The 27,386-nt window shown below is 38.3% G+C and overlaps 1 protein-coding gene and 2 long non-coding RNA genes across 4 annotated transcripts; 1 reads left to right on the top strand and 2 right to left on the bottom strand.

Annotated features, from left to right (window-relative positions):
- Positions 1-415: 415 nt before the first annotated feature.
- Positions 416-18,336, bottom strand: LOC136263765 (actin, cytoplasmic-like). Its single transcript, XM_066058400.1, has 3 exons — positions 17,894-18,336; positions 2,754-3,010; positions 416-1,392 (listed from the first exon to the last, which is right to left on the bottom strand). The coding sequence occupies exons 1-3, from the start codon at positions 18,312-18,314 to the stop codon at positions 529-531; spliced, it is 1,542 nt and encodes a 513-aa protein (XP_065914472.1). The 5' UTR covers positions 18,315-18,336; the 3' UTR covers positions 416-528.
- LOC136264149 (uncharacterized) lies at positions 6,897-8,332 on the bottom strand. The gene is made up of 2 exons (XR_010704981.1): positions 7,722-8,332; positions 6,897-7,659 (listed from the first exon to the last, which is right to left on the bottom strand). It is a non-coding gene; the product is annotated as an uncharacterized lncRNA (long non-coding RNA).
- Positions 18,337-25,049: 6,713 nt separating the features above from the next.
- On the top strand, positions 25,050-26,192 carry LOC136263965 (uncharacterized). 2 transcript variants are annotated; one of them, XR_010704884.1, is made up of 4 exons: positions 25,050-25,156; positions 25,353-25,424; positions 25,481-25,575; positions 25,645-26,192. It is a non-coding gene; the product is annotated as an uncharacterized lncRNA (long non-coding RNA). The 2 variants fall into 2 exon arrangements; XR_010704885.1 differs by having other exon boundaries at positions 25,055-25,160.
- Positions 26,193-27,386: the final 1,194 nt, after the last annotated feature.

Raw genomic sequence — 27,386 nt, 5'->3', positions numbered from 1 at the left:
CTTGGACAACATGATGCAACCATTAAAGACTTACAGTTGTAGGGCTATAATGGGCATGGCAAGGAAATCATGCATGCACCATAGTTACATGTATTTTTGTACCTAATATAACAAATGAAATTGTGTCAAATTGATAGCACACTGACATGTGAGCTGACAACTTGGCACAATCATTTTTACTAAACCTGTACAGTATGCAAGAAAAACTGGAAAATAATGGAAGAAAACAGAACAATGGAACATTTTAGAGATGGCAGTCAAAAGATCTGGTGGTGAACAAGAAATGAAGAATTTACTTTTTGGAGTGGCCTAACACTGGTGTGTGGTACTCCAGGTTGAGTAACATAACACACTGCCATATTTTGATGACGTGCTCAACAACTGAAATGCTTCCCTTGAAAGTTTAGGCTCACGATTCACACAAATGTTTACAATGTAATACATTATAAAATATATGCAACTACAAAAAAGGTAATAGCTAAAAACTACCTAAAACAGATCAGCTATCTATGCAGTTACTATAAAAGGCTAAAATACATAATATTTTTGATGGATAGCATTTGGGCCATAGTCATCATACTCATCTTTTGTCAACCACCACTCTTGAAAAGTATTTAATGTAGTTACAATGGACCCACCAATCCAAGGTGTGTACTTACCACTACTAGGAACAATAACCTTTACTTCATAAGATGGTGCAAGTTTACCAATCTCATGTTGCAGTCTATCAGCAATACCCTGAAATGAAGAAATCTCCCCGGCTAGTACTATGTTACTGAACAAACCACTTCGCAAATCTTCATCACATTTCATTATGCTATTGAAGATTGTCTCATGTATACCAGGTAAGCTGATACCCATGAGAGATGGCTGAAACAAAGCCTCAGGACATTGGAAACGTTCCTTTCTTAATGTGACAGTCCTATTGAAGACAGTGACAGTGGTTTCCTTGCCAGAAGTGAAAGTTTGCTCTTCCTTCTGGTAATTTTCTGCAATATAACACCATTTCTTGTAGAAGTCGGGATACTGACAATAGCGGTCTTCAAAGAAATTGTAACCTCTTTCCCTCATCATCTTTGTCATGTATTGAGCAAGATCACATCCTCCTATTTCCAATCGTTCAGTAGCATGTGGAATATCATGTCCTTCGTAAAGAGGTACAGCATATGACACTCCATAGTCAGTCAGAAATGATAATGCATTAATTAAACCACTTCCATATATGGCCAAAGGAGCTCTCCTATGTAAAAACATGGCTGGAGTTTTAAATTTTTCAAACATAATCTCAACAATTTTTTCCTTGTGTTTTTTAGGAAGGGGAAATGGCTCTGTCAAGAATACAGGATGTTTACCAGGTGCAACTTGAAGCTCATCGTAAGTATGCTCCCATACCTACAGAACATAACATTAATTTAAAGTAACCGAGTATGTCACAATAATTATTAAACATTCAAATTTATACCACTAAACACTGTATCTGTTATTCACCCTGAGTCACGACTAATACATAGAATTACAGGACATGATTTCAATAGATGTGTGAGCATGAGTCATAATCTATGCTGGCAAAAGGTACTAAGCAAACTAGTAGCACACTACTAAGTTTGTGTTTGAATTATTTCATGTTCTCATTTCATTCAAATGCATTAATCCACCTTGGTGGAAAAAAAGAGCTATCCATACAACAGCCATCATCATGAATCCAAAGAGAGCAAAGAGCACATAAATCCAGTGGCGTAGCCAGATCCAGGCAAGCCAGGGCATTGCCCGGAAATCAAGTCACTTTGCCCTACCATCAGCTACCCAAAGTAATTAAGGAGGTGGGCTGAATCACTGATGAACAATCACTCAATTATAATATACAAGAATAGCTGCCTAACACATCTTACTGTGTGTCCACTTCACCAATGCTTTCTTTCTGGCTGGCCAGCAGTAACTGGGTTTCTCCCTGGGATTTTACTGTAAGTTGTTCGATTGTGGTATTAATGGTTAATAAATAGAAACGAGATCACACGATTAAAACGTGGTCAGCATTGTGACAAAGGACTGAAGACAGAATTTTTCTACACAGTGTTTGTGGTGAAGTGTGGACTGTGTGATGAAAGCCTTGAGGGAAAGTTGGATTGATGTGAAGTTATGAAATGTGGGAACCTGTTCAAGCTGTGTGTATGGATACTGGGGCTCAAGACTGATAGTTCAGACAGTATGGAGTACTTGTTTATAGTCAGCCTTTGTTTCTTTTTCCTATTTGTAGACTGATTATCTCCAGTTTAAAGTCATCACGTGATGCGGGTAGTCTACTATAAGCGCTCCGTGCTTTCATTCAAATTCCCTGATAGTCTGGTATTAAGACACTGCTGTATGTATGTGTGATAAGAAGACTACAGCTAGTTAACAGTCACAATTAGTGAGGTTATTATCTTGCATACAGTTAGTGTAGGTAGAGTATATACGTAGGTAATGATACATAACACATTTTAAAATGTCTATTGGTGTCCATATGAAGATGGGCATGTGTGTGTTGCACGGAGTTGAATGGCTTGCCTGTCCAGTGCCCGGGCATGGCAAAAAGTCTAGCTACGCCACTGCATACATCCCTTGACACAAATCATGAACTACAAAACTTTAAGACTATATACATACGGATACAATGTGGAGCCATGTACTATCCATGCACCACCCAATGTAATTTACACAACTCACACACTACACATAGATATTTATGTTGCAATACCATCTCACAGATCACTAACCATTTCCAAATCATCCCAGTTTTTGATTACACCACGTTGTATCGGATACTCCAATGAAAGCATTGAATACCACTTCTCTGTTTCATCTCCGACATAGAAACGCTTCAAGACAGTTCTTTGCTGGGACTTTGGTCTGCCAACAACACTGGGAAATACTGCCATTGGTGCATCATCTCCTCCAAACCCCACAATAATCTCTGAGCTACTATTATCAATCACAATGGCTGGTGAATCACTACCACCATCATTGAGATGTCCTGTAAAAGCATTATAGATATAGTTACAGCAGCACTTACAGTGTAGTACTGCATGGCGGGGATCCACAAAATGATACCCCAAAATACAGCCATTAAAATTTTCAAACATACTATATTAAACTTATTTTGAGTGAGATGTTTTCATTTCTTTTAATGCAGGAAACATGGACAGAACAACAATAATATTATATTTTGCAAAGACAAATTTAAAAGTAATCGTACCAAGTCAAAGTTGTCATTATGGAGTTAGCCATTGTGACATGCCATTATTTGTAAAACTATTGCAATAAAAGATGAAAAAAATGTAGTGCAATTATCAAAGGCAGTGAAACAAAATGAATGGTGACTGGATCGCAGAAACCCAACACAATTATGCATTCTTTCAAATTCCTGTTTATTAAATATTTAGTTATAATGTACTTAGCCAAGTGTACCCTCTGACAAAGTTTTGGCCTCATATGCCAGCAACTTTTGGAGTTACAGCCCTACAAAGTAGCAACAGAAAAATCTATTTGTACAGCAATCCATTACATCCATTCCAATGGATACAAGTGGTTCACTGGTCTCGTGATAACAATGTTTCCTGGTAATTGTATTTCTGCTGATCGAATTTTGAGTCTCTACTAGTTATCAATCTTAATATCTTGCCAAGTCTCCAGTTGTCTCTTGGTAAATTATCATCCTTCACAATTATGATACTACCCTCAGTGGGTTCTCTCTTATTAAGTGATTTTGGTTGTATGTGTACAAGTGGTATCCTTTCCCTCAGACTTAAAGAGATATTCATCTCTCCAAAATATGTCCAGATACTTTTTGTCCCTTTTTCCAATACTCAATTAATTTAGCTGCTGACTTAAAAATCAGGATCGCTATTATAGTCAGTATCGCCAAAAGAACTAATGCCCAGTTTTCTGTTACACACTAAAAAATGTGATGGTGTCAATGTGAAACCTGACATGAAATCCCCATAAATGTATGTTAATGGTCTCAAGTTGAGTACTGCTTCTATTTCCATTATCAGTGTTACCAATTGTTCCAATGCAAAGTGTAGCTTTTCTTATAATGATCGTTTAACCATACCACCAAGTCTTTCATAAAATCCCCTTTACTATGGGGCAAGAGCAGTTGTAAAATTCCATTTAATATCCTCCATTGCAATATAGCGTAAAGCATCAATTATCAGCGTACAAATTAGGGCTGAGCGATACTACCGTTTTATCGATATATCGCAATATTTTAAACGTATCGATATCGCAATATTTTGTTATTAACTATCGTGATACCATGCCTGTACATTACAGTCATTAAAAATCCATTTGTAATGCAGTACTTGGCTAAGAATCCTTGTAAATGATAAAGTCCACCCATCTGGTTTCAGAGAGGTGTGAACACCATAACAACCTCAAAGCATGTGATACAATAACTGTTACTGTAAACAAGGATGATAGTGGCTAGTTTGCTATCACATATAAGGACTTCCCGCAGGAATGCTGAACAATACACTATGTGGCACCAGCTATGATTGACTTATTTGTAAGTATCGTGAACTATTCAGTATCGTGAATGGTGGCTTTAGTATCGATTGTGATACTAAAATGGCAGTATCGCTCAGCCCTAGTACAAACTAGCAAACAGTGTAACTCCATAGGGGAACATCGCAGGAACACAAATCTTGCACCACGAGAAATTCCACAAGTGCCTCTACCAATTACTCAAATTTCAAGCATTTTGATGGAGTTATACGTGCTTAAACTCACGAAGGTGATTCTCAATTATCAACATGCATACTGTATTATCGGCACCCCGGTAAGTGTAATGCTTCAATTATTGGTGTTCCAGAAAAAACCTACCTGTAAGTCACACATACATTATCCAAATTTTTTTTTAAATACCTGCACATACCACACCTTTCATTTAACCTTCCTTGAAAAAATCACAATAAAAAACATAATACTGCTAAGATATGAATATTTAAAACAAACTATATAATTACGCATAAGTTTGCATATAAGACACAATATGGACAAATAAGTTCTCTTCCATGCTTGTCTGTCAATACTTCTGTGTAGCAGTCTTCATGGACCGATCGCTGGCACACACACTTTACCCACTACCTGTTTCTTCAGCCTGGTCTTCTTCATAAATGCGGAAGCACACACAGCATTGGTTGCTATTTTCCATTAAACTACCATCGTTGAATCTTGCTGCTGACCTAGCTGGACAAGCTGACTTGATTTCATCATCATCATCCTAATTGGGTGAGCTGACTCAATTTCATCGTCATTATCTTTGTCATCATTGTCACCATCATCATCATCATCATCATCATCATCATTGCCATCATCTTCATAGTCTGATGTTGCTTCAATGTTAACAGCACTTCTTTTCCTTTTGCGGGTCCTGGATATTGTCCTAACAGCTTCTTTCCCTTTAGCAGCTTCTTCTTTTTGTTTAGCAGCCTCTTGTTTCCTTTTAGCAACCTCTTCTTTACTTTTAGCAGCCTTTTCTTTTCTTTTTTCAGCAATTTCCACTTTTTTTTTCTAGCTTCTTTTTTCTCCTTTTTTCTTTGCTCTCTGGCAAGCTTCCTTGCTTTTTTCTCTTCTTTCTCCTTTCTTTTCTTTTCTTCACGTTCAAAGATAATTTGAGCACAATCCTCACTAGTTAGAATCCTTGCACCAGTTACATGACTAGAGCTGGATGGATTTTTTGGTTTTACTGGCACATACTGCACTAAGTACTTATTAATGTATTTCAAATTGCCTTCATGTTCAGGAGAAGAAGGCACAACAGTTGATTCTGGATTGTTCACCAGAAGGTTTAGCTGGTGGATGGTCTTCTACATGGCCATGAGACCCCACGTCCTGCATCTCCAACAGTATATTATCTTGTGGTGGAGACATGTCAATACCTTGCATAGCAGATTGCTCTTCAGATGGTCCAACTAGTTGTTCTTGTGGATGGTGGGATGCAATTTCTTGTATCTCCAACAATGCATTATCTGATGGCAGACACATGTCTTGCCTTGAAATCTGCACTAAGTGACTGTTCCGTATCAGCAGATAACATGTCTTCTGGCTGTTCTATATCTAAATGAACAACAGTGGATGAATTCATTAATCCAAGCTCAGGCAAGTCTGATTCTGACCTCTCATTGAAAACATCAGCCAAAGATAGCCCTTCAGATGACGAAAGTTCCTGAAAAAAGTCTGGATGCCTGTCTTTCAACCAAAGCAAATACCGGGGATCTGGAATATTAAAATCATTTTTATATTGTCTTTGGAAATGTTTTTCCTCCTCAGAAGTAAAAGGTGGTACTAAAGGTTCAGCATCTATGGCACTACTGGAAGCTGCTTGACTGTCAACATTGCTATTAGCTGCTAAACTTGTGACATGCTTTTGCTTGCCCCATAATCTGGTGCTTTGAGGTTAAATGGATATATATCACTTATAACTGTGGGTATCATGGTATTGTTCCATGCCTCATGTAAAAGGGGTGAAAAATCGTACTTGGTGATTATTTTACCAGGGTTCCTTTGCACAAACCTATGACAAGCATTATGCCAATTTTGCTTTAACGGTTTAAATACACTAGCATCAATAGGCTGACTTTCATGCGTAGTGTGTGGTGGTAGACATGTCAGTACCACACCATTACCATGAGCAAATTTGATTGTTTCATGTTGATAATGCATACTGTGGCCATCCAATACTAGCAACAATGGTCTGCCTGCTACTGCATGCTTCAGGAGATGTTTAACTAGCCATCCCCTAAATAACTCAGTATCTACCCACCCTGTATCACTCAAGCCATATTGTGTGCCAGGGACCTACTCTTTCATCCATTCAAAGTTCATGCCTTTTGCATCAAATATTACGTATGGGGGAATGTAGCACGGACACAGGCTATCACTGTAACCTGACTTCTTTTGCCTGATGTTCTACAACGCACCTTCTTTTGTCCTCTCTTGGCAATGAATGACGTTGGGTGGCCGACGATCCAATGGCATGCCAGTTTCATCTACATTGCATATCTGGCTTGGACTATTTAACAACTTCTCCTTGGTCATCACATCTCTTAACATTGTGAAGTACTCTGTCATTGTTTCTTTATTCCAGTATTCCATCCTTACATTAGCTATCGGATCACTCTTACATAAGGTAAGATCATTTTGCCTTTCCATGAAGCAATAGTACCACCCATTTGATAATTTGCTGTCTGTTTCCAGCACGCCTTTGTCTCAAGAACATTTTCAGCTATGGTTAATACCTGTTTTCTGCTCTTTCCATATCCAACCTTTGCTGTATCAATCAAAAATCAGCAAATTCAGATTCTTCTTCTATTGTTAAATAAGGCTTGGGACCAGATTTTGTACCATGGACAACTCTCCCAGATATTCTATCTCCTAATGTTGGTTGTGGTATGTCAAATTATTTTGCTGCCTCAGTTATCTTTAAATGTCCATGCTGGACTGTATCAATGGCTGAACACATATTTATCTTGATCTTTCCATTTCTTTCGTTTAACCAGTACCAAATCCATCGTTAATGTAGCTGGAGCAAACAAAGATCGTGGTCGACCTCTACTACTCTTCCCCCCTCGAGCAGTTTCTTGAGAGTTCCGTTTACCTAACAAGCTTGACATCACTGATCTATAAAGTGTTAATACGTGTATATAACATCGAAAATATAGTGATAACAAAGTGCAAATTACCTGTAAAGTCTTCACTACATGCGAGGCCACATGTCTATACCAACACAGGATCTATAATTTATAATAATTTGCACGAAAACTACTCTGATCACTTGTGCCGATAATTCAGTTCAAAATGCTGATAATTGAGTAGTGCCGATAATTGAGAGTTTACACTAGTTAAGAACATTCCTTATCTTTAATCACTTGCCTCCACTATTTATCTAAAGCTGTACTTGTCAATCTAAACTATGGGGGGGGGGGGGAACATTATTTGAGATTATCAAATCTGGTCTACCTCAGCATGACACAAAATAATATCGTCTTAAGCAATTTGGAACTGAGTTGCTGTCAGATATAAAACCCACTCCAGGTGGATAGCTCTGATCGACAGACATGTAAATAGACATATCCAAACTTTCTTAAGTTCAACTCTTTGTTTCACAAATAATGGTCCTAGATAGTCATGCCCAATAAATTAAAATGGATCACTCCTTGTCACTCTCTCTTGGGGCCATGGTGGCATATTGGGAAGCTGAAATGAGGGTCCTTCATGCCTTGACAATTCAAACATTTAGAAATCACATATCGTACATGCATCCTACCTTGGGGAATTCAATACTCCTCTTTTAGTTGAGATAACATATGTATGTGAAACTCCAGCTTGAATTAACCTCTGATGGACTTCAGTAATTAACAAAACAGTAAAGCATTCATACTTAGGAAGTAATTTTGGATATTTAGTATCCTCACTCACATCACCATTAGCTAGCCTTCCATGACATCTAAGCAACCCCATATCATCAAGTTTAATTCCAAGTTGCTGCTGAATGCAATTTCTTTGATGTTTCTCAATATCATTAAACACATCAGAATACCTTCTGTGCTGTACGTATCACATAAAGGCAAAGTAGTGCAGCATTTCTAAATTCATCAGAATAGATAGAATCTTTCTTTATATTATTAAATACTCTTTCTAATATCTTGTACATTCTCAAAATTCTTTGTTTCATCCTTTAGAACATCACCTTGATGTAAACGACTTGATACAATAAACAGTTATACAAAGTAACTTCTGCAACAAACAATATTTTACCACTGCTCCTGACGTAGGTTACAGGATCACAGATGGAACATTTCCAAGTTGGCTGTCAGCCCAAAGTGTAAGAAATTTCACTTTTGGTCCTTATAAGCTCCTGATGAAGAAAGTGATGAAGTCATTATCCATAGGATATATTTTTCAGAATACTGAACTGTTTCAGTTCTACTATATAGTAGCCAAGCATAAAACAAAAATAACACATCATTCCAGTGGTTTAATGGTGACCACGACACTGTCTGAGTAAAACTGTAGTGAGATTTCAGACTAACAGAAGCCCTAGAATGCCTTCAAACACATGAAATACCAAATATCTAATGTCTGCATGGCTTTCATCCACAGTGGACCTGGCCACTTGTACAAAAGGCTGCCTCTCTAAGAAGGCAAACTTTTAAATTCTCCTGTGAGACATCTATATGGTTAAATTGGTGCCTTGCTAAAGCAGCTAAATTTTGGCCCAAAAGTAACCATCTTACGGGTACTGATGAAAGCCGGAATGGAATGGAATCGATCGGGGCGCGTGCCAAGTTTAAAATCGTTTGAAACAGATTGTGCACTATTTCCAACTGTCACACAACAACTAGAATTATGCTAGAATTAGTTCGTTTCTGTTTATAGGCATGCTAGTAATCGTTCGACTCGAAAGTTCTATTAAATGCCCACCACGTGGCAAGGTGTGTGTAAATAAAATCCATCCAGTTTAGTTTAATCCTGATGTAGAAGTACTTCCTTACCATTCCAACAGGTAAACTACTGTAGTATTTTCATGTTGTAGCAGTATTCAAGCCTTTTTGTACAAGTGTCGCTGGTTTTCTGAAGCGACTATAATTCTACCATTATATTGGCAGCGATTTACGAGAGTTAGCAAACTGCAGTATGTTATTATATTAACAGTGCTTACAAAATATAGGTTAACAGCTTAGCTAAATGATCACTGTTCAGCTTAGACGATTGTACAACGCATTCTTGCAGTGGGCATTAAATAGAACCGTCGAGCATATGTTTTCTAGCATATCTATAGCAGAAGCGAACTAATTCTAAAACAATTCTAGTTATTGTGTGAAAGTTGGAAACAGTGCACAATCTGTTCAAAACAACTTTTTAACTTGGCGCACGCCCCCTATTGGTTCCGTTCCGTTCCATCCCGGCTTTCATCAGTACCCCCATCTTACTGGACCTACTTATCTGATTTACTTAAGTATATATGGTAACCATATCAGTATACTGCCTAGTAGTGACACATCATAAGTATTTATGTCACAGTGCGTTACTTTATCATCCATCTAAATACAATAGTATATTAAAAAAATAATAAATTTAAAAATGAAGTAGGGTTCCAAGCGATAAAAAGTAGTGGAACAAGAGATGAAGCAATGGTAGCTATTACAGCATAGCTCAGTGGGAAATCCCTACTTTGGCATTCAACACAGAATAATTGTTATATCATGCCAAAGTAGGGATTTAACACTGAGCTATGCTGTAATGGCTACCATTGCTTCATCTCTTGTTTCACTACTTTTTATCACTTGGAACCCTACTTCATTTTTAAATTTATAATACTAGTTCGTTTAGTTTTTTTGTTAAAGCATACAGCTAGCTATAAATATGTGACTGTTTTATTAGGGTGACTGCTGTATTAGAGTATCTCGAGTCATCCTGCAAAGATGTGTGCTTGCCCAAAAAGGGGTGTGGTCATCGTGGTTTCGATCGATTATTAGACTAAAGTATCTCGAATCAGCCTACCGACTTGAAGATGTGTGGTCACAAATACAGCTAGCATAAAAGGGGTGTGGTCATTGTGGTCTCGATCGATAGATTGATAATAGTAGAATAAAGAATGGACGTGATCTTGTGACCTATCGTGGTACAGTAGTGTAGTCTAAGCGCCTTAAATAATTTTGTGTCGTCTATTATGCAACTTAAAGAAAGTGTTGATATGGGAAATTAACACCTCGATATGGTTTCGTTGGATGAAGAAGACAAGCAGCCTGACTGAAGATAAAAGAAAAGACAAAGCGCACAGGGTGCACTCTCGTCGGAACCCCAAAAGGCACATCCCACCGGTGAGTGTGTTGTTGTGGCGTAAAATGGTGACCGTGCGCTGCTTCATTTGGGCTCTAGGCTTGCAGCTGTGGTCAGTGAGTGAGTGAGTGAGTGAGTGGGTGGGTGGGTGGGTGGGTGGGTGAGTGAGTGAGTGAGTGAGTGAGTGAGTGAGTGAGTGAGACCATAGGCGGATCTGAGGGGGGGGGGGGGCCAGGGGGTGCTATGCCCCCCCCCCCCGGCCCTTCTCTTGCCCCCCTTGGACTCACAGTACTATATTGATACCAGAAACTGGAATCATGCATTCATACTGTATTCAGAAGTATAGAAAGCCAATGGGCAAATAGAAGACAACAGTTATAAATGTACTTTACAGTTATACTGTACATTGTAAAGAAAGTGAGGCAAATATGTTTAACTTTTTGTGCCAAGATCGAGATACTCTAATAGAACAGTCACATTTCTAATGCCATTATAACAATACTATACACCTTTATATTTTCATTTAGTACACTTTACCATCAAACAGGTTTGCCCTAAGGCTAACTAATCTTTATATGCATTGCAAACATAAACTTTTTAAAGCTGCATGCTATCAAAAATGCTTCCAAATTCAAACCTAGGTCTAATTTTTTTAAATTTTCTCTAACTATAGTCTAAAACTGTATGTCTATCATTCATCCAGCTATACTGAATAAAGTTATGGCCACTCCAAATAAATTCTCTGTTTCCCGTCCACCGCCCGCATCTGGTTACTGTCAGCTCTGAATATTCCATTATTCCGTATTCTTCCATTATTTTCCGGTTATTCTTGCATTCTGTACAGGCTCAGTAAAAGCTATCTTTTAACAGTGCCAGCTAACATGTCGGCAGTGCTGTCAAGTCGGCACAAATTCACGTTGTGTTATTTTTGCAAATTAAAAAGGAAGGAACAAGCAGCTTTTTATGGTTGTGCCAGGCAAATAATGGCTTGAAAAGCTGCTAATCTTATAATGAAATAATGGAAATGAACCGCCCGCCCGCCCGCATGCAAATATGCCTGAGTCCAGGACGGGAAACAGAGAATTTATTTGGAGTGGCCTATGCAACTGAATATAACTTGTGTACTAGAATTCCTCTTAGTGGAGTAAACACTGTTGTACATTAAAACTTCTTGCCCCCCCTGACTATGCCTCCTAGATCCGCCTATGAGTGAGACAAAATTTCGAGTTTTGGCGATTTTTTAAAAATTCTATATCTGACCGCCAGTAAGCGTTTTCTTGTTTTTAATGCTACATTTGATGTTAGATGGACTAATATTATTCCGTAAAGGTGATTTTCGTCGCATAAGAAGTTTCTAAGCTGATTATTAAAGGCAGTATTTTTTTGGCGATACGCGTCACTTTTGATGCAAACCCTACTTAAACAGTACTGTTTGATGCTTGAATGTGTCATTTTGTGTACAGAGCAATCTGCCACAAGGTTGACCATAAAGTGACCTGAGTAAGGTTTCAGTGTATATTGTTAACCATTAATATTGTTCACCATTGTTAACCATACATACTAATAATATGCATTTTTACTTTTCATAACGTTTCCTCTTCAGGTTTACTGATGGGTACTATGCAGTATTGTTGACTGGTCTGTGCATAATGTGGTGATTTGGAATGTTAAAATGGTACATAGTATTTCTTGTATGCACACGTTGTAATGTGTTGTAATGTGTCCACACATCTTAAAAATAAACACAATTATATTCTCCTCTATAAATACTCAGTTCCATTGTGCCACTGGGTCATAAGTGGGTTGAGTCTGGATCATCCAGGACATTTGGGTCATATTTTGTCGTGGCCAAGTGGATCTCATCCACTGACAGAATGCACGGGATCAGATCACGTGTATAAATTACAATGGAACTTGTCTATTGCCACCTTCGCAGGTAGCAGTGACACTTTGGAATTGGCTTTTCTAGAGAGGTTGTCTTTCTACACTGGTGGCCATTACGACAGGTTTCCTTGATTGTACTGATGGAGTGTACATACTTGAGATGCAACAATATCCTCCGTTTGATAGTGATGCAAAGGAGACTATATTGTTGTACTTAAATACTATGCTGTTGCAATTCTAGTACATATTAATAACAAGAATGTGTGTAAACTGTTTATGCATACTAGAGCCACACCCACTCATCTGGATTCTATGATGAATATGCCGTCGTATGAGACCTGCTATCATGGTGGGCAACTGGAGAAGTGGAGACATTATTTTCATAGCAGTTATATCACAGTCATTATTGTATAATTCTTACATTATTATTATTATTGTGAAAACTGTTGGGTATTCATGTGTCATCTGTATGTTGTAACTCCATGTGTACCCATAAAATTTTGCGTGGGGGTACTATAAAATGCATGGTGAGAATTCTAAATAAATGGTGGTTTTCACACTTCCTTTTAGGCTAGCTACATGCACTAATTAAATACACATACTTACAGCTTGTTTCAGCAACTGGTAACTGCAATTGTGCTCTGTGTCATTCTTTAAATCCTTTAAGCCATGCCCTTAGTGAGCAAATTATGTGGGTGAGACTAAATTCAAACTAGCTATTCTTGAATGATGGCATAGTTTTTTGATGCACTGATTAACTACACTTACTATTCACAGCCCAGTTCATCAATAACCGGTGACCACAGTTGTGCTCAGCGTCATTCTTTAAATTTTTAAGCCGTGCTCTTAGAGAGCAAATTATGTGGGGGAAACTAAATTCAAATTTCAAACCAGCTATTCTCCAAAACATATACAGTTTAATGACACATTGCCCTACATGCCAAGCAAGTACTGTTGAAAACAACAATATGGGGCTTGTATTTGGCCTCTAGGTTGACTGAAAATGACTGAAACTTTGTTTGGTGCTGAAATTACGATTGTAGGGTAATGCTGTATGGTGAAATCAATGATGTGAATCTTGAGGCGACTGAGAGAATATGGAAGCGATAGCAGGGTAACCAATGTTCGGAATGCATAGGAGGTGGAAGAATACTACAGTTGGGGGTGCCCAAAATTTATGGTGGTAGTAGTAGGTGTGCAAAGCACACCAAGCATGCAAAGCATACAAATTCTAGGGGGGTCTGGGGGCATGCTCCCCAAGGAAATTTTTGAAAAGTAGGTCTCATGAGATCGAATTTGAAGGCATTTTCAGTGGTTTTAGCTGTTAATCAAATACTAGTACTATTAATTTATTTTAATACGTGCTTGACTATTGTATTAAGGTGACTGTTCTATTAGAGTATTTCAATCATTATTGACAAGTTTCTGGAAGTTCACATAACGACTATTGCACAATACAGCTTTAAGTTGGGGGTGCTCAGCACCCCCAGTAAAATAGTTGGGGTTGCTGAAACACCTCCAGCACCCCCTCTTCCGCCGCCTATGGAATGCAAGGCAACCTGCGGTTGCGTCTAACTGCATGCAATAAAATAAAAATAATAAAACCTCACTTTGATGTCGGTAATCTCAATCTCGAAACAGTTGACATGGATTTGTTTCGCTGTTTGTGTGGTAGTTACTAGTGACACGATGACTTTAAATCTAGAGTTTCAGAGGAATAGTGGAAATGAAGGGTGGCAGGCTGACTTTTGACAACATTCATTCCTATAAAATCCTCACATTAGTGGTCAGGTCATTTATTGTCTGCAGCGCGCGTTTCTGTTTTACTGGTTGCGTGACTCACTTCTGTGAGTCTTGATAATAATGAAGATAAACAAAATGGCAAATTTCACGTTTGTCTGAAATACAGATACTAATTCCTTTTCAGTTGATACTTACTAGTGGAGAAATACTCATCACAAATAACAACCAGAGAGTTGTTTTGAGTTGAAAGATGCTTTCCAAGGTCGTTTTTACACTTATACTGCTGAAAGAGCGGGGTGCTTATAATCTCAAGTGTTGCACGTGAAATCTATTAAGGCTGCTGAGTTGTCACTTTGACTTTAGCCAACACCTGGACTGCAATCAACGAAGTGATATTTGTTACTTAATAGATGGGCTGATACTCGACAGCTTGTTCCTCTGAACACACTGACTCAGCCAGACAGCGAGATAAGCGAGTGGTTGGATAGTAATCAAGTGGAAATTCATCCTGTTAGTCGAGACTAAGCTCCAGACAACTGAAAGAGCCTATTCATTCGAACAACTTCCAGCCTGGGTGAATAGAACGCGGACCATCGTACTGTGACAGGTCATAGATCTGAGCTCCACTACTACTACAATCAAAAGTAAGTTATGCACACTACTACAGGCCTATGTTCTTCCAATTTCAGCACACTTTAATAAGCTGTACAGGAACTTAATAGCTACCTCACAAGTTACACTGTGACTAGTAGGGATCTGCAATACATATCGATACGACAATATATCGATACAGCAAATAAGCATCACGATATGATACTGTACTTAGGAAATATTGATATATCGAAGTTTTCTAGTAGAACAGGTAGTGATTGCTCTATTACTGCAACAGTGATCTAAATACTCGAACAGAAAGCCTACCTGTGCTATAAAATGCAACGTTACGAGAAGCCATACAATACGCGTTTATAAGTGCAGCTGTTACTGTGTTATGGCTAAAATATTCTTACCCAAGTCTTCTAAAAACAGTAGCCGTTACACTTTAAGTATAAAGAACTAGCAGTAAACATCTGCTGTATATACTAGCCATCTTGACAACTCACCAAAATGCGGAGAAATCCAGACAAGCCTTTGTGGGAGCATGCATGTATTAAAATAAAATGTTTGTGGTAGCTAATTGTCTGCATGGGTGGTGTAAGAGGCAGGTATCCAGGTAGAGATGTACTTTTAACAGCAACTCTGTCATACCAGGAACACACTAGCTATTTGTCACATCATGATCAGTATTCAGTATAATTATTACTGTAGTTTAGCAGCATTCACTGAATAAAGAAATTGTATACACAGTGAATGTATAGTTGGTTCTTTAAGGTACAGATAAATTGGATATTGTTACAACTATTAGCTAATACTCCAGTCATAACTAGCCATGACCACTTTATTATTATAGTATCGTGATACAGTATCGTATCGAACAGTTTATTGATGGTGATACGCGATACACAAAATTCACTGTATCGCAGAACACTAGTGACTAGCTGTGCTACAACAAAAAACGCTGTGCTACAACAAAAACTAAACAAACTAGTATTTTTTAAGAACTGTTTTAAAAATGAAGTAGGGATCTATTCAATAAAAGTAGTGAAGCCCAGTATTGTGTACGTAATAAATTGCCACGCCATAGCGCGAACATGGTCTATACTGTCAACAAAGAAAGGAATTCGCTAACAACCCACAACATGACGTGGCATGATGAAAGTTAACCAAATGTTTCCTTATCACCCTGAAAAAGCTCAGCGTGTCAGAAAAATATTGCTATTCGAACTCAGATACCAGGCCCTCTCGCAGCTAGGCGCTTATAATTATCCGGCAATCCATAAATGCCGCGCGAAGAGTTTCGACCTTGGAAACTCCTTGAACAGTTTACAATGGCACACATTGGAGAAGCAAAGAAATAATTTGAGAGCCTCACTAATGTATAAAATAATTAATGACATGGTAGATATTAATGTGCACCAACAGTTTAGACCAAGCAACACCACAACTAGAGGTCACCATCAAAGATTTCTGCAGTTGCCAACAAGGGTAGATGCTTATATGAACTCCTTCTTTCCTTTTACAATAAAATTATGTAACCAACTAGATTAGGCCACTCCAAGTCATACCTTAGTTTCTGGTCACTCCCTAGCCAACAAAAGGATGCGGGCGGGCGGATGATCAGGACTTCAGGACTATCATAGACTCTTACATATACACCAGTAATACTGTAATGTTATTAATTTTGCTTAATTTACCCATTTCATATTGAGTTTACAACCAAGCTTAACCAACATTCTTATAGCATAAGTAGTTAATTATGCTTCTGCAAAGTGCACCAGGAAAATTGTTGATGGCTAGCTACACTGCTGAGCACAACAATGTGTAGCTAACACTAAGGAAGGGTCTGCTCATGTAGCTACTTTTGCTTTACAAACGAAATTAAGGCTGCTGAGTTGTTGAATTAGCTATGTCAGGAAATTATTATTTATTAGCTAGCTAATAATAATCCAAAACTATATTAACACATCAGAAACTCTTTCAAATGTGAAGTCTTAGTCAACTATATATGCATGTGTTTCCAGCCTTCTATACAGTAAACCTTCAGTAAAGTAGCTGTCAAAGTTTTGAGTTGAGTTGTTGAGTGCTCCAGGCTAGTGTTTTTCAGTGATCATGTGGGAAAGCTAAGTTAATGTTTTAACTAAGGGATGCCATGCACTTGTTAATTTAGGACCATACTTGCAATTATTTAATCATGGAAAAGTTGAAGTTTGAGCTCACCAAATGTTACCGGATTTCTAGTCAGTATATCAGTGATCAGTGATAAGGAAGTCCAAGTTTAGATCCACTAGAAGAGTTACTAGATTAATCATTAGAGGACCACATCTGAATTGTTAGGAAAGTTTAAGCTGTGGTATATCTGATCATTAGGATAGTGATCAATGCTACATACATACTGTACTGAAGTTACTCACTGGCAACAGAAGCATTACTAATAGCTATATAGCTAATCAAGGACAAGTCAAAAACGTTATAGTAGTATCTGTCTATTCTAGTATTAAAGTTAAGGGTAGTGTGACTGCTCTATTAGAGTATCTCGATCTTTTGCAGTGTTTAAAAATCACTGTCCTTGGTCACGTACACTTAAGCGCCTGTAATATTAATAATAGTCCTCATAAACTGGGGTTCCAGTTTTCCATGTGGGCGGGTGACCAGAAACTAAGGTTTGACTTGGTGTGGCCTTATCATATTATCCAAGCTCCATCTCTTGATTTATTTAACAATCATATAAATTTGTAAATAAGTAGCTAACTACATATGTACGAATATACTCATGAGAACCTACTCATGATTGAGTTTGTACATTAACAAATATATATATATATACACCTTACATGTACATGCAGCTAACCTGAAGTCACAGACCGTGGCGATGCTGAAATCTGCACCGGAGGAGGAGGTGCGGGTTGCACAGGTGGTGTAGCTGATGATCCACCAATTATAAGACGTATATCCTTGGCTAATATTCCTACAACCATATGCTTTTCGTCTAAACTGAACTGTTCCAACGCTCGAACGAACCCTTCAAACTGATCAGTTATTCCTATCTTCAATCCACCCTCCATTTCATCCAGCAGTAACCTCGTCTTTTCGCTCGGTACAGAAATGGTATCAATTCTGCTTTTCAGATTCCCGGGTAAAACTCCTTCCGAATACAGCTTGGGGATAAGATCGTTAATGGGAAGAGCTTTAGTCAATTTTTCATATGACTTCTTGTACGCTTCGTAGAATTTCTCTGGCAGTGTTGTCTTTTCAGCCATTGCCTCGGCCATACCCACCCCTCGCTTTGCGTCATGTGACTTGCTCAACCACAAAGTACGTAACGAGCCTTACTGAGGATTTCCACAACACGTCCGAAACGCAAAGCGGAAAAACGTGATCCAGTATGTCACACTGCCTTCAAGGGCGGACCCAGGAATTTTGGTGACTGGTTTCTAAACTTTTGCTATACGCAAATTTAAATCTAGTGGGTATGGGGGCAAGATTTTCCAGAAAATTGTGTAATATGAAATTGAACCTGAAAGGCAAGGCCAAGAATGCACAAGTACATGTTCATGGAGTAACTACAACCAAAAGACATGATATCAAAATCTGGCCAAGAAAGCATTTACAGTATAGGCACTTTTGTGCATTCATTTTCTATATGCTTCACATTATCACATCCAGCTAGCTGTACATGCATGCTTGCAATATAAACAATACTACTGAGACGATAAAAGATGATTACACTGTATTGTTACCAAAATTAATTTAACTAAAAATTTACAATTGGTTTCTACTTGGCCATCTTTTTGCACTGTATATTAAATAAAAAGATGGCCAAGAAGAAACCAATTGTAGATTTTTAGTTAAATTAATTTTGGTAACAATACAGTGTAATCATCTTTTATTGTCTCAGTAGTATTGTTTATATTGCAAGCACACATGTACAGCTAGCTGGATGCGATAATGTGAAGCATATAGAAAACGAATGCATAAAAGTGCCTATACTGTAAATGCTTTCTTGGCCAGATTTTGATATCATGTCTTCTGGTTGTAGTTACTCCATGAACATGTACTTGTGCATTCTTGGCCTCGCCTTTTTTTACAGCTGGGTTGTTTTTGGCACAGGATATCACTACTTTTGTTGAATGGAGAACATACAGTTACTGAAGATTGGCTATTATATTACACTAGCATTGGTACCTGCCCTATGTGCAGGACCATCTCCACATTAAACATTTTAATGCCACGAAGAGGGACTAAGCATTAAACACCAGCACTGCTAATGTAGCTATGTAGGGTACACGATGATGTCACATTTTTTAAAGAGCATGAGGTTTTCTTATGTCATTAATGATGCAAAACACTAAAGTTTATTGTTTGTGGTTTTGACAGGAATGTAGTTTAATTATTCAGTGCATCTTCCCTACCAGTGACTTCAACGTGCTGTATAGAACAAACGAAACCTTAGCTGCTTTACATGAGAACTAATGCAACAATAATTAATATATTGGGAACCAAGCATAAATATTAGTGTCCTATATTTGCTGTGTAGCATGTATGTCGATAGTGCTTTAAAGTACATGATCCTTATGCAGTACATAATAATTTATAGTGAAGCATGCATGCAAGGCTAGCTAATTAGTTAAACTGCATGCGAGCTAAGGCAATTGTATACAGTATACTCTACATTACATACAGGTTGTGTACACACGGTACAGTTTCAGTTTCTACATTTTGATGTTTACCTTACCAACTGTCACAAAGAGAAATGAACTTGAGCATAATTTAAAGTCAACGCAATTTGCAGTTATAGTTACTGCATGGCAAGCAAAAGTTCAGAACTTGTCCTATGCACTTTCAGTTCTGATGTTGCAGAGACACATATACCTCTTGCCATACAAAAACCCAGTTTTGAAACACCTGTAGTGTAATTGACCAATAAGGTAATGTATGAATCTTTAGAGTGAAAGCATGTAAGCAGGATAGTGAAACAGTTGTGCCAGGTCAGATGCAATTCCTCGGTGTAAACTATGGATCTGCATGGTTCCAGTATTATCATTTTTCAGATGCACAGTAGTATTTGTTCAATCATGCAAGCTGCCTATTACTACAGCAGTATTGAGGTAAGTCTGAACAAACAGTTTTTCATGTCAGTGCACACCTATGTGCTTAAAACAAAGATGTAGATATTCTGGATACTGGTGAAAGAAGCTTTTACCTACTCTAATACAACACACTGGACCAACACACAGATGGACAAATATGTTGGCAATTTGTCTGCCCTATCCCAAAAGTGCTATAAGAGTCCCTATTATGTGAGGTAATTCAGTGCCAGTGCTGAAAAACTGATCATAAGAGTTTGTAGATGAAGACTTGCATGGAACAGATAGAGCAAAAAGGTGCATCAAAAAGGTCCCAAAAGTGAAAAAAAAAGTTATGACCTAGGCGGGGATTGAACCCTGGCTGGTTATAATAACTTGGGGTTAAGGGAGGTGCACAAATCGCCACAGTTGTTTATCAGTGGTTTTGACAGGAATGTAGCTCAACTTTTCAGTGATCCTTCCCTACACCAGTGCCTTCATCGCCCTATAAAGAGCGAACAAAAGCACGTATTGATTTGCTACAACAACACTCGAGTTGCCAGATGATGGGGGTTTAATTTCGCTGAAGTCCCGCCTCGATACGTGCTTTGCATGCCAAGATATGATGAGCTAAAAGCCGTGTTTTAAAAAGGTGTTCACAAAAAGGTACTCAGTAGAAAGAAAAAAATCTGTCAACACGTGGATTTGAACCCACGACCTCTTGCACGCTAGTCAGGCGTTCTACCACTTGAACAGTATGTGCTGTGGTTTTCAAAGGAATGTTGCTCAAGTTTTCTCTACACCTTGGCCTTCTACGCGCTGTAGAGACCGAACGGAAGCACGCGTGAACTCGTGATAACAATCTTAGAGTAGGCGGATGATGAGCGCTTCATTATCAGCACAGACTATGTCGATTCGCGCCAAGTCTGGTGAGTAAGCAGCGTGACCGTCAGACAGACAGACAGACAGACAGACAGACATTTTCAGCTTTATATATATAATATATATATATAAGATAGATAAGATAGATAGATAGATAGATAGATAGATAGATAGATAGATAGATAGATAGATAGATAGATAGATAGATAGATAGATAGATAGATAGATAGATAGATAGATAGATAGATAGATAGATAGATAGATAGATAGATAGATAGATAGATAGATAGATAGATAGATAGATAGATAGATAGATAGATAGATAGATAGATAGATAGATAGATAGGAGACACTGCATACATGCATGCATAATATCAGCTTCAGTATATATCAGATTAGCTAGCTAAATCAGTAGAAAAAGCTTCAAGTTCAGTGTTTAGAAGCGCTACTAAATGTGACTTGCTAAGAGAAAACTGGTTCAAACCGTTCAAATTTCCCTCAAGGACTCACGTGATATTTTGCGTGATGTTTCACGTGAAAATAAGAACCGAGGATAGTGACAAAGTCGAGGCTAACATCTTAATGGTTCTTCCTGAAGCGGTGGATTGGTGATATAACTAGTCTGTGTGTGTAACAAGTGGAGGCGAATTGGCTGCGAGTTGTTGCTGAATGTATGTCTCGGAATGGACATGAAGGCGCTGAATGCATCCACTATTCTCCCAGCGAATTGCCGAGTAAGTTCGTGCTATGGTTCGTGTATAAGTCCCATTGTAAACGGATATAATATATCTACCGTCGTAATTTTAGACAGGAATCCCCCATGCAATAGTAGCTTCCTGGGATTATATGTATATGCTTTTGTAGGCCAGATCCTTGCAGCTGGCTCTCGAGCTGGCTTGTTCTAGCAGCTGTGTGGGTCAGACCGCGAACAAGTTGAGCTGAACCCTAGTGAGAAAACAGCTAAAAATGAAAGATTTTTTCTCAACATTTCAACCAACCAGATGGTTGGTGATGACAACAAAGTTGTCAAGAGCAGACAAATGCTTCCATCAACAGTTCAGGAAAGGCTATATACTTTTATGGCTTCCTCTAATGTATGGTGAAATCTTTGGCTATAAATAATGTGTCAGGCATTTGAATGATTAGCAAGTAAGTCAATACTACAAAACTAATAAGTTAATATTTTTGAGGGCTCAGCTCAATGCATACATACAGTATACCATAATTACTATGCATCAATCGATTGATGTGATGATAATATGTGAAGATCTGAGACAATCATGGACCCTACTATATAGTAACTGGGCAGATATATAGCGTTATGTATACTCTGATATAATAGTTGAGTGTTGTAGTTTACCAATGGTCAAAGCTAAATTAACCATTTTAGATAGCTTTTTGTGATGTTGAAGGTGTCAGGTAAACTCCAGTTAGGGGCAGGCAATAAAAGATTATTTTTCAAAACAGGAGAACATGCTTAGGCCCGCAAGGTACAGCTAGGCTTAATCTATTTACCCCAGTAAATGCACCATATTATATATAATGCACATATCAATGTATTTCCCTACTAACCCCCCACCCCTTCGGGAATATATAGCAGCTAGGGCTATAGTGGGCACAACCGAATGTTAAATGCCCCATGGTAGGACAAACCTATTGTGTCAAATCTCCACCAATGGCTCCAGTTGCAACATGGGGGATTTGACATAGCATAGAAAAACTACTTGGGTGCTTAATGAATGATTGTCAAATGCCCCATAGTGAAGCAGCAGTTTCGCCTTGTAAAGCCCCACTTACAGGCTTTACATCCAAGGGGGGTGGTGGGGTAACACATTGGTAGGTACACAATGAGTTTGCATCATAAACCTTATGTTAAAATTTAGTCTGTCTTGCTTTTTTCATGCTTATAGCAGCTAATGTGCTTATTCTCAAACAATCAGGACTGAAAAACTACAAATTGTCTTCTACTTTTATCTATCAACTATCCAATCACTGCTAGCTACTTTTATCTATCAACTATTCAATCACTGCTAGTTTATTAAAATTTCCTTTGCTGTTGTGTAACTTGTTTACCATTATGCTATAACTATTAGTCCCTCCTAGTTTATATGTCTCCTAGCAACAAAAATTGTTATGTCAACAATGTAGGTGAGAACCACAAAACAAGTCAAGTAATATGTTCCAAAATTGGTCATCAACTGCTGCAGTATGCTGAATACATCTTGGGAATGGCTATGTGGGATGCTCACTTTAACAATAATCACTAGACATTAAAAATTTAAAATAAGAAATAGGGATCGCTTAAAAAAGTCACAAAACAAGAAGGGATCGCTGGGGTGGTAATGTAAACCACAAATCCCTATTTTGACTCTCTATAAACATTCCATTTGAGGGTAAAGAGTCAAAATAGGGATTTGTGGTTTACATTACCACCCCAGCGATCCCTTCTTGTTTCGTGGCTTTTTTTAACGATCCCTATTTCTTATTTTAATTTTTTAATATGTCTAGTTTGTGTACTTTTTCCAAATCCATTTATGGATTATAAGTTAATTGGCACATTATAGTGTAGCCTAAGCTAACAGAGATTCCTCAGTTTAAAAGTTTAACTCATTAACTAGATATCTTAATGCAATATTAATTTGTAATGTATGTATTTTCATTCTGATTTGTACACGCACAAAATAATAAGGTAGGATATATTAATTCCTAGTCTACTCAGTCTTTCAGCCACCATCGTCACACTTTGTGCCATTGCTGAAAACACACTGCTATACGAGTTACATAGCTACCTGTCAGAAGAATTACTGATTGTGCACCTATCAAACAGGAGACAGCGTTGATGACGGTACAGGAGACTTGAAGAAGAACAAGATGTCTTAGGTGTTTATTCTAACAGAAGGAAAAGAATGAAACTCTATGATACAAGTTATAAGAATGGTAACTATTAGTGTTATAATTCCTGTAGAGTCCATTTTTTAAAAAGAGAAGAACGATGCATACATCAAGCATGTACATTATAAGTGTAGAGTTGTCTAGCAGAATAGGTAGTGAAGAGATAGCTATACATTGTAGCTGTAGTGCTATTATTGTAGTGATGACACTTACAACACCTTTGTATAAATGTACGAGTTGCACGTATGAACATGCAAAGCTGCATGCAGCAGCAACCGTGTGAGTTGGTGTTAATCAAGCTAAATAGGAGGAGATGGCTAGGCTTGGGCGAAGTCTTCCTATGCCGGTATCTGCATGTACAAATCACAATGTCGCTATACTAGTGGCCAGTGGCGTAGCCAGTCTTACATGATTACCAGGAATTTGGCAGTCATACCCATGCAAGACTACTTTAAACTGGCTTATTGAGTTCCAATTGTCAGGACTTAGACTGGGCTCTAGCCCTGGAAAGCCTAGGTGTAGCCTGCTAGCAGCAGTGTGTCATAAAGTGGAACACCATAGGTATAGTCAGCAAATTTAAGTCTGGTTAGCATGTGTTCATAAATGCTTGCAACTGTTAATGTCACTAGCTGATCAGAGAATGTGTTAAAGTACACAGTAGCTAGTTATAGTGACATAAGCACAGTAGCACACAATCCTCCCATATAAGACTGTCAGGCTTCACACCCTTAAGTTGTTTATGACATGGATACCATATGGGAGGGTTGTTGATGACATGTGGTTAGACCACAAAATATTTTTAAATGGTAGGGTTGTAATAAACACCCCACCCAATTTTTTTTTTTGTGTGTGTGTGTGTGAAAAGCAGCCATGATATCAGCGCTACCATTTATCTTCCACCTATAATGGACAAACAAAGCACTCACTGTGATGGCTAGGAAGAAGAACAAACTGGATGCCTTGCATGCGCGCTTGAACGGCTTCTAGTAGCGAACACGGGAAGCTCACTAGAGACCCTATTATGGCGATCTTGTAAGGTAAAAGAGTGCTGCACAACTTCAATCTGCCATCTATTAACGTTATAAATACTATAGTCGAACAACACGCATCCCTGTGCACACAAGATCCCGTAATTTTGTTCTACTACGGCTTCTTCCGTATACGGAAGGAACAACAGGCAATGGCGAAGTCTAGAAATTTATCGAGGTGGAGGCCGGTTAGCGATCTGTGGAGTACGGGTTAATTAATGGGTCATGGACACGCGGAAGGACTCAGTGAGTAAGGCTGTGTAGTTTTTATTGCGAAAAAATGGAAGCCTTGGGCTGTACACGAGTGAAACAAAATAATTATACAACCAAGTACTAAGAATAATACGAAATGCGGTAAAATTACGTCATTAATAATGAATGAAATAAATAGATAATAAATAAGTACGCCTGTTGTTGTTGTTGTTATTATCTACTTTACCAGTTAGGCACTGGAGGGTGTTCGTGCTGATGACTACCGTAAACGTCCGCGGAGAGGCCAGGCGCCACTTTGCTGGTAAACAACAACATTACAAGTATGTTTAAATGTTTGTAACTGTATTTTGTGTGCAGGATATGCGCTCCAGGCGTCATGCAGTGAACAACCAGCTGATGACCAGTTGGGATACCAGCTGATACGTTCATAAACAACCAGCTGGAACAACAAGGTAATGAGTAATGTAATACTTGTACCAGTAATTGTATTATACATCTTCATCCTTCATCTGGCTTGCTAGCGGCTGGAATTATTTTCCACTCAGCTTAACTTCTACTCTACTGTGAGTCTGTAATAGCTCAAGAAGCCGATGCAGTGCTGCATATACAACATTGTGTAACTATCTCCTGTATGTTGTGCATGGCTGTATGCATAATATTATAGACTGTAATCACTGTGCCAATGCCACACCGCTGATATACTGGTACATCACCAGTGGCCTCTAGTTACAACAGAGTCTGTTGTGCCATATTGGCTTGATTGGGATCAATTGCTAATTGTGCGCCTTCATCATATCCCTTATTCTGCATAGCCTCACTTCACTGCTGAGTCATCTTCAGAGACACGTCACACCTACAATATATAGTTACTTTCAATATATCTAACTTAACTTGGTTTTTGTGTAGGTTGTGTTTTAGTATTGTGGTTTTCTGATGCCAGTTAAACTCCCTTGCCTGTGTACGTATGCATATGCATCATTTCCACCGGTACACACACACTGCTCTGAGTGCTGCCTATGGCACTGTTTATACTTGCCCAATGGGTAGGTTGCAACGTTGGTGTATGTAGTTGGTTGTATGTGACGCGGTCCTAGTAATAATAATAATAATATTATGAATAATAATAATACTAGACATATTAAAAATTTAAAATAAGAAATAGGGATCGCTGAAAAAAGCCACAAAACAAGAAGGGATCGCTGGGGTGGTAATGTAAACCACAAATCCCTATTTTGACCTTTTATACTCAAATGGAGCATTTATAGAGAGTCAAAATAGGGATTTGTGGTTTACATTACCACCCCAGCAATCCCTTCTTGTTTTGTGGCTTTTTTCAGCAATCCCTATTTCTTATTTTTAATTTTTAATATGTCTAATTTGTGTACTTTTTTTTCCAAATCCATTTATGGATTATAAGTTAATTGGCACATTAGTGTAGTAAGCTAACAGAGACTCCTTGGTTTATTTATTATTATTATTTATTAATGCTTTACAGCACAAGTGCTGAAGGTCTGTAGGACACCTGGTCCTACAGCCTGCTCAAAGACTTTAGTTTAAAAGGCTAACTCATTAGATATGTTAATGCAATATTAATTTTGTAATCTATGACAAAGACTGTATTTTCATCCTGATTCATTTGTACACACACAAAATATAAGGCAGGATACATTAATTCCTAGTCTATACTCAGTGTTTGAGCCATTATCGTCACACTTTGTGCCATTGCTGAAAACACACTGCTATATGAGCTACATGTACCTATATGATACAAGTTATAAGAATGGTAACTGTTAGTGTTATAATTCCTGTAGAGTCCAATTTTTTTCATAAATTTTCACGTGATATAACGATGCATACATCAAGCACTGGTGTAGAGTTGTCTAGCAGAATAGGTAGTGAAGAGATAGCTAGTCTTCCTATGCTGATGTCTGCATGCACAAATCACAATGTCACACTACCAGTGGCCAGTGGTGTAGCCAGTCTTACATGATTACCATGGATTTGGCAGTCATTACCCAAACATGCAAGAGTACTTTAAACTGGCATATTGAGTTCCAATTGCCAGGACTTAGGCTGGGCTCTAGCCCTAGAAAGCCTAGGTGTAGCCTGCTAGCAACAGTGTGTCACAAAGTGGAACACCATAGGTATAGTCAGCAAAGTCTGGTTAGCATGCATGTGGTCATGGCTAAATGTTTGCAACTGTCAATGTCACTAGCTGATTGTAGAGTGTGCTAGAATATGTACACAGTAGCTAGTTACAGTG

Source organism: Dysidea avara, chromosome 8, assembly GCF_963678975.1.
Source record: "Dysidea avara chromosome 8, odDysAvar1.4, whole genome shotgun sequence".
In the NCBI taxonomy this organism is placed as follows: domain Eukaryota; kingdom Metazoa; phylum Porifera; class Demospongiae; order Dictyoceratida; family Dysideidae; genus Dysidea; species Dysidea avara.
Note: the sequence above shows the minus strand (reverse complement) of the source record. Positions and strands in the feature narration are given on the sequence as shown.

What these genes read in the sequence shown, in the direction of transcription:
- LOC136263765 (XM_066058400.1), bottom strand. Translation starts at nt 18,314, where the DNA reads ATGGCCGAGGCAATGGCTGAAAAGACAACACTGCCAGAGAAATTCTAC. An exon ending in GCCACGGTCTGTGACTTCAG is followed by an intron (nt 3,011 to 17,893) that starts GTTAGCTGCATG and finishes ATGCTTTTACAG; the next exon opens with GACATCTCAATGATGGTGGT. An exon ending in ACTGGGATGATTTGGAAATG is followed by an intron (nt 1,393 to 2,753) that starts GTTAGTGATCTG and finishes TATGTTCTGTAG; the next exon opens with GTATGGGAGCATACTTACGA.